Below are 8422 nucleotides of genomic sequence, written 5' to 3' on the forward strand. Positions count from 1 at the left end.
GTATGGCTCTGCCGATAACTACAAGCAACCGTTATAGATTAAAGCAATTAAACCAGAGGCGACCTTTAACCCAACATTTTACCACAGTCAGGATCTTGTGCGAATCCTAAGATGTGTGTGTGCATGTGTGTAAGTAGAGGGCATGCTTTACATATGCTTGCCTCACTGCTCACCCTCACGTTCACCTTACAAAGCAATATAGCAGCCCCCCCCCCCCCCCCCCCCCCCCCCCCCCCGGCACCCTCAGGCCAATCCAATAAAAAACTTCACGTGTAGTTTCAAGACCAATTACAGATTACAGTAAACCTCAAGATAGTAGGATAGTTGATAGTATAAAACACAGCTGAGCTCTGCTGTTTTTCTCCTCCCTCACCCTTATTAATTCAATTATATATCATGTGCGCACAGATTTCAGGCTGAATTTAGAATTAAATCATTCATTTGCCTCCATTAGTTTACGCTAATCAACATCCAGCTGCAGAGGAAGGAGGCATAAAGCTCCAATCATGCTTCGAAGTTTTTCTAGGATTGAGGGGGTATATTTAGAGACAGAGGGAAGACACGAAAATAGAAAGGAGTGGTAGTCTGCTCCGCTCCCTGGGATGATTCTGCATGAGAAAGGAGCAGTGAGAAAAAGTACAGGGAGGAGTAGGCTGCAAATAAAGACAGGACATGTATCGTTCCACTGCGTTAGAGAGGATGCAGAAGGTGAGTGAAGAGGGGACGACGAGGACAGCAGGACAACAGGAGACCTGCGAGCATCCACCCAGCTGTTACATCAGCGTGCCCTCAGGGTTCAGACACATTGTGTGTTGGGCTCCCTCTGCTGGTGCACAAAAACTCATCCACTCCTCTTCCTCCCTTAACTGTTCATGACAAAAGCCTGTCAGAGGATGCTCTTCATCACAGCGACTTATGAATGAATCCAGTTCCACTTGAGATTGTGTTCCCTTGTCCACAGTTAGCGGCAATTTCAAGCAATTTTATCATTTCTTCCAGAACACTGTGTCCACACTTATAACTGTGTTTCTTCTAAAAGCCAACAATTTTGGAGCAGATCAATAGCCCTGGTTGTAAACTAAGCTTGTTGACAGCTTAACACTATTTTCCTGCTAACACTATCAGCTCTATCAAAGGGACTGTGTTCTTAATTGAGCCTTGAGAACTGCATCTCTCCTTTTATGACAGCCTCGCTTCTGCTACTAGACAGACTCAGAGGGAGGATTTCCTGGAATAACATGACTACCGAGATGCGTGGGTGGAGAATATGCACACTCATAGACAAACACAAGGTACACACACACACACACACACACACACACACACACACACACACACACACACACACACACACTGACACAAAGAAAAGCAATCCCTCAGCAAAGCGTGTAGTCACAGCAGGAAAACTGTCAGGCTGAAAGGTAAAAGCAGAGAATAGAGGGGCGGACAAAAATGGCTTCATTGGGTAACTGTCCCAGTGGGGCACATGCACACACCCTCCACACACACATACACATACACAAGTCGGGCAAAGGGCGTAAAGGTGCCAATTAGACCAATGGTCAGAAACAGCAGGACAGAAAATCGACCAGAGGATGAAACACTCAGTGAGTCACACACACATATTGCGTGGCAAATTGTGTATCAGTGATGAAGAACCCTTTGACCTGTCAGTCACCTCAAAAATTCTCAAGTTGAACACACACACACACACACACACACACACACACACACACACACACACAAACATGCACCACAACTCACAGATGCCCCTTTGTGTTTATCTAAATCAACAGGAGTTTCCTTCGGCTTCCAGTTGGTTTCATCATTCATGCTCATTTTAATGAATATTTTAACAGCGTGTTTGTGTCTCCCTCACATGTATTGTCTCCTGCTGTTAAAACACTCTTCCTCCTTCTCCTCTCTCTCTCTCTCTCTCCCTCCCTCGCTGCCTACCTGTCCTCCAGAGCTTTTGTTCTGTGTGAACTCCTCGGGGCTGTGACATACATTCAGTGCAATGTATGTACAGTGCAGCTTATAAACTGTTAAGTCAGCCAGAGACAGGAGGTCCCACCAAACCCTAGTGTGGCCCGTCATTGTGTGTGTGTGTGTGTGTTTGATGTGACTCATTTGACTGTTTAATCTTTCCTGTGTAAGCCTGGAGTTCATTTTCTGTGTGTGTGTGTGTGTGTGTGTGTGGGAGAGTGAGTGAAAAAGAGACAAAGAAAATATCAATGAAGGGCAAATCATACAGCTCATAACAGGGATGGAGCTACAGAACAGCACTGAATGAAATCAAGTCGCAGCTGTATCATCCCCAGTCCTGACTCCTCTGACATCCAGCAAGCAAAAACAACACCACACACTCTTTCACTTTTCTGTGGCAACCTGCTCCACGAACCAGTCATTCACTGAATATACACACTGTTGTGTTCTTTTCTCTATTTAGTGCAACTTCATCTTCCCATTAAAAGAAGCCAGCTCCCATGTTTCAGCCCACCAAGCAGTCAGGGGTAGTTAGTAAGTAAATGCATTGGCTGATTTCAGGCCCGAGCATCAATGTTAATACAATAACTGAGAGGAGCTGTGACAAATTTAATGTAATTGCTGCTCCTCATTTGCAGACTGAGGCAGAATAAAAAACATCTATCAGTGTGTTATAATGAAGATATCTATAATTAAGAAGGATTTTGACAGGGATGTCAATGTTGTTTTGGCATAATCATTATAAGTTAGGGTACTTTGAAGCGAGAAGAAGAGTTGCACAGCCATAAACAATGTGGAGAAGCTTTTTTTTTTCCCCCCCCCAGATGTCAGAAAGTGAAATGTCCACATCAGCCTCCTCTATCTTCAGCATGGCAGGGCTGCCCGTGTGTATATGTCATACAAATTTAATGTCAGTATGAACAGTTTCCCCCCACTCTCTCTCTCACTCTCTCAATCTCTCTCCCTGCTTTTTAAAAAAAAAAAAAAAAAAAAAAAATTTTATGCATGATTCATAACCGAGCCGAGCACTTAACGGGAGTCTCCGCCGCTCCGCTCCGCTCCTTCCCCGGCGAGTGGAACCGCGGGATCGGGGGGACTCGCTCCTCATCCGCCAAGCACACATCCGCGCACAAGCAAGTCATCTATCTCACTCCACTTAAGGGCTCACACATCCGCGCCAGGACACCCTACCTTCATTCTCCGGGTAATTCCGTAAGGCCCGGCACGGCGACAACGCGTGAAAAAGAAGCAGGGAGGACAGGAGGGAAAGAGATGGATAGATCCACAGGACGCGTGGTGGTGCCATTTTCAGGCTGCGCTGCGCCCTCGCTGCATCCCTGTTGGCGGTGTCGAGTCGGTGAGCGCAGCCTTGCGATTGAGGAGAGGGAGAGAGAGAGAGAGAGAGAGGGAGAGGGAGAGAGAGAGGATGGGAGAGGAGGAGACGCTGGGAAGGAGGGTCCACAGTCAGCCAAATCCTGTCAATCAGCCGCCTGGCTCTGGGGTGGTATAGCAGCGGTCTGTGGAGACTCGTTGCACTGGGTTACACTGCAAAAAACAAAAAGGAAAAAATAGATAAAAATAGTTTTGATATTATTGAGTTTTAAAATATTGAAAACTGTGAGTGCTTCAAGGGCATAATCAAAATGTTGTAATCTCATCCAAAGCCATCCTAAACTGAAAGCAGTGCACAGTGGAGCTTCAAATTTAATAAGAGGCTATAAATGTCACAGCAGAACCAAACCTCTTATGGGATTAGATGATCCTAATTCTGTAAGTCTGACTCCATAAAGCCCATTCATTTGAAAGGAAATGCAGGTATGGCAAAGAAGAGTTTGATCAATCGTTTAACTTTGAGAAGTGGGCCAAGTTGTGTATCCCACCCACCCTCAGGAACAGCAACACGGTTAGAGACAAGTGTAACCACTGACAATTTAACCAAGACCTCCACCTAGAGCACACATATTTATTATTTTGGAAATTTTACTCACATTATGCCTATATTAAATCACCCGACAGCATCCATGTGAAAAAGTCATTTCCCAGTGTTCTGATGGGTTCACCCAGAGCCACATTCTTGGGTTGAACAAACCACCTCATTACTGATCCAGAGTTGTTTGGATCCACAGTCGATAGTCTGGGTAACACCAGGATAAACACTTCCATCTCACTGTAGAAAATACTGTCAATTATTTTGATAAGCGACATGGGCACATGGCAATTACTGGATTAGTGTCAGCTCCGGCTCGCCTCTCTCTGTCTTTGCCAAGTTGTTGATATGGTTCCTGCAGATGCTACCAGCAGTAGACAGCGCTGACATGCACAACAGATTCCAATCAAACACTTTATGGAGATTTATTCAGCCTATATTACTTCGTATTTGACTGCAGTTTGGACGTCAGGAATGTGAATGTGGCTGTTGGTACGTCTCGAGCAGGCTGCCTTTAAACATGAATAAATAATGTGTGCAGCCTGTTATATGAAATGTGCAAGGAAACGCTGAGAGTGTGCGAGGTCAACCTCTCAATCTTCCACTTCCTTAACACAGCCGACTGACAGGGCTCATGTGGTGAAACCGCTGCCCCTGACGGGAGAGGATGCCTTTAAGAGGGACATGTTGCCTGTCTCGCTCAGCTGCTCGAGTGTGAGCTTGTGTGTTTGTGTTCACCTGTAGGTTGAGGTCAACACAAAATATGACATCACTGGCTCTGTTGGTTTTTGGATGAATTAAACAAAGACAATAGAACTTACTATTGAGCGAGATTTAGGTGCTGGATTCAGTTTTGACAGAGTCAGGTTAGCTGTTTACCCCTGTTTCCAGTCTATATGCTTAGCTAAGCTAAACGGCTGCTGGAAGTATAGCTACTGTACAGACATGAGAATGATATCACTTTTCACATCTATCGCTCTTCACCAAGCGAATGAGCATAGTTCCCAATTTGGTGAACTATTCCTTTAATTCTAACACTTATTTATCCATTTTGGTTTGTGGTGTGCATATAAATTGGGGGAGATTAGAGCCAATTTAATATCTAAATTGGCATTTTTCTCACTGTGAATGCCTAACAAAACTGAGAGAGATCCCATAGGTCAGCTGATGCACTGGGATTTTTTCCCCAGTAGCCTGCAGGCAAATGTGATCTAACCACGCCATGATTTATGGAAGGATCATGACCACAATTATATTTACCACGAGTAGCGTTCTTCTATCACGCTTCTGTCCCAAATGAAGCTCCTGAAAGAGCTATAAAACTGTCAGACATACCCTGATTTATTCTGAAATTCTGTTCTATCCCCTCCCGGCCATGTGTGAAGCTATAGAAGTGTGTATCGGCTTTGTGTGTGTGTGTGTGTGTGTGTGTGTGTGTGTGTGTGTGTATGTATGTATGTGTGTGTGTGTGTGTGTTAGTGTGTGTATGTGTGTGAAGCAGCCACCTCTACAGATTTGTTAAGGGTCCAATTATGATGATGATTTGTTCCCTGCAATGGCTTTACTTGGATGACCTAATTTCCTCATTGAGTGTAGGGGGGGGAGAAAAAAATAGGTTTTTTTTCTTCTCCTCCTTATTCTCACCCCTTCCTCCTTTTTCCTTCTTTCTTTCTTCTCCTCCTTCTTCTGCTGCCATGACGCTGCATTCATCCGTACGGCGACAAAACATTGCTGTCATGCATTCCAGCAGTGACAGTGTGACATGGCCCCTTAAGCCCCTTGTCGCTCCCTCTACACACACACACGCATGCACCCAAACACACACTTCCTGCATGGCTTGTGCAAGAGTGATCTCGCCAGCGTAAAGCGCTTCTCTTGCATAATGACATTTCAAGGCTGCACACACACACACACACACACACAAACACGTGCAGTAACAATCCACAGACAGAGTTGAGTGACAGTAACCTACAACGAACATTTGAAATGTGTCATGTGTTTCCTTACGCCTTTACACACATAACTGTGTTTCCATCAGCCTCTATGTTACAGGACTTATTTCCACTTACATCTTCCGTGCCTTTAACTCGTTTTGAAAAGAATTTCTTTTCCGTTCATTTTCCCTCCTCTTTTTGACCTCTACATTCTCTCCCTTCACCCTGCTTGGCCTGGCTCGGTCAGCTATTCACTTTCTCTGTATTGCTCCACTAACAAGCCACGCCACTTCTCTGTCTTACTCCCTTACAGACACACAGCCACATTGCATACACACTCAGAGCTCCTCCATATAACAAAATAGAGGACAGTCGCAAACTTGGATAAGCGCAACAGGCAGCGTGGCAGGAGTGTGTGCAAGTGTGTGTGTTGCATGCATGTGCCATTGGCGGCGATTGCTTGTTTGACAAGGGGCAGAGGTGATGACAGGGTCGTCTGTCTTGCCAGGAACTCCCCCTGTAGCCACCACACTCTATATACACACACACCCTTAGCCCTATTCAAAGCCACTCACTCATGTGGTAATGTCTCTATTGTGACAGCCTGAACGCTTTATGGGCAACAGCTTGGTGCTGGCATTTGGGCAGAGGCATTGGTGTGTATATGAGCATGTGCATGAGTGTGTTAATGTGTGTGCCTGCGTCTGGCTCATCCGCTGCCGAATCCGCCCATCTAGTGCTCGAAGCATTGTAACCTCGACTCCTCTGCTCCAGACCGCTGACAGAAAAGCAGAGAATTGCGGGACAAGGGATTGGAGGCTGAGGCAGTTTCAGGCACGAAGATTAAAGCACAAGACTATACACACACACACGCACATATACACACATCCATTCCACTTCACTCCACTCTTACTTTCCTGCTGCCACCGTCTCCGTTAAGCAGGCAGAGCGATTCGTCATGTCAGAGAGCTCTAGTGCTGCCATACAACAAAAGGTGAAAGGGAGTGTGGGAAAGGGCTGGTGCACAAAGCCCACCCTGCCCCCGTCTGTCTCCCTGTCTCGGTTGCATACGCGGGCCGAGAGCCCCTTCGGCATCCCCCACCCCGTAGTCTCCAAGGCTACCATCTGCAAAAACACCAATCTCCCCAAACCTAGACATAAACTTCCATATCCCAAGTTTACTTGTTAATTTTGTGGTGAAGCATAATGTAGCTCAGGGCACCAACACAGCCAGGAGCGAGGTTATTATTTTTACTATGGCCACAAATCTTAAAATGTATGAGTTCATAGATGGTGCTCACAAAATATCTCAACATCAGTTCTCTGGAGCCCCAAATAAACCCTTCAACTAAGTCATTCAGCTGGGGAGATAGAGGGAGGACGAGGCAGAGGGACAGAGGGAAGGAGAAGGAGATAAAAACAGCTATTCAAAGAAGAAAATCTGCCAGTCTTTGCAAGCTCTACCCACAAAAGAGAGAGAGCGGGAAAGAGAAGGAAGATCTCCTAGAGACTGACGCCAGCTATGCAGACAGAGAGGCAAACAAACAAACAGGCAGACAGACAGATAGAAAAGCTGAGAGAAGAGGATATTCACACTGTTCCAAGTATCTTCTCATCTGGTTACTAGAGACCAAAATATTAGTGCTACTCACAAACACACACACACACACACACACACACACACTCATACACATAGACAAACTGCTGACTTGCAGGCAAAGTGCACGTAGTCTGGCATACAGTATAGCTATTTACTGTAAGCCTGCTGAGGAGGAGCAGTCAATGTCTTACCAGCTCAATCATGTCCTTCTCAAGCAGAGGAGTGATTTAACAATCAATGAAAACTGACCTTTTATTCCTATATCACATTCCTGCTGGAGCTGACCTATTAGCCAATGATGAGAAAACATGCAGATTCACCCGAGGAGCCCAAGTTAACAGCAATTTGAACAACACGCTCATTTGCAAAACATTATTCCGTTATGAGACAATATCTGTCTTTATGGCCCTCACAAAACTAGCTTGAGTCTAATGGAGACAAATGGGACAAAGCTGGGGAATTTATGTTATTTGCTTCAGCTGGTGTCACATCATATCAAAGGCGTTAAAAGAGAGGGGGATGGATGGATAAAAGGGAGGATGGAGTCATCATGAGTAACTGGGGTTTGCCCAAACAGTGACAGTCTGTTGGCATAGAGAGGAGGGAGAGATGCCTGGCTCAGAGCTCAATCATTTCCTGCTTGCTTAGTTCCTTATATCGATAGGCTGGCTGAGATCAAGGAGTCTATGAATAGGGATTTACGCTTCATTGTCATACATATGGATCACACAGAACTGCTGTCCTCAGATTTCTAGTCTCATTATGATCTGTAGTCACTGATGTGACTATTATAGTTAACCCTTTGTCCAGCAGTGTTCAAAAATATGCAGGGTAGAGGAATGAGACAGAGATCTTCAACAGTAATTATTTTCTTGATTGGGAAAACATGACATGGCCCTACGTTTGGTGTCGCTGTGGAGCCTGCTGGCCACGCCCGAGACCAATCACTGCAATTTTCGGTGCCCTTGAGGTGTG

General features: G+C 45.5%; 1 protein-coding gene across 6 annotated transcripts in view; it reads right to left on the bottom strand.

Annotated features, from left to right (window-relative positions):
• Positions 1 to 3596, bottom strand: part of epha4b (eph receptor A4b) — a 110959-nt gene extending 107363 nt beyond the window's left edge. For 4 of the 6 annotated variants that reach the window (XR_011692864.1, XR_011692865.1, XR_011692863.1 and 1 more), the window contains exon 1: positions 3178 to 3594. Coding sequence is in view for 3 of the 6 variants with exons in the window: in XM_071490886.1 (XP_071346987.1) it covers positions 3178 to 3292 (115 nt within the window). In the remaining 3 variants the exon portion in view is untranslated. Of the gene's footprint in view, positions 1 to 3177 lie in introns of all 6 variants that reach the window. The other 2 variants (XM_071490888.1, XM_071490887.1) reach the window with 1 other exon arrangement.
• Between the last annotated feature and the right edge of the window lie 4826 nt (positions 3597 to 8422).

This window comes from Trachinotus anak, unplaced genomic scaffold (genome assembly GCF_046630095.1).
Source record: "Trachinotus anak isolate AG129_WGS33_773 ecotype Australia unplaced genomic scaffold, CSIRO_AGI_Tana_v1 ptg000012l, whole genome shotgun sequence".
NCBI lineage: Eukaryota > Metazoa > Chordata > Actinopteri > Carangiformes > Carangidae > Trachinotus > Trachinotus anak.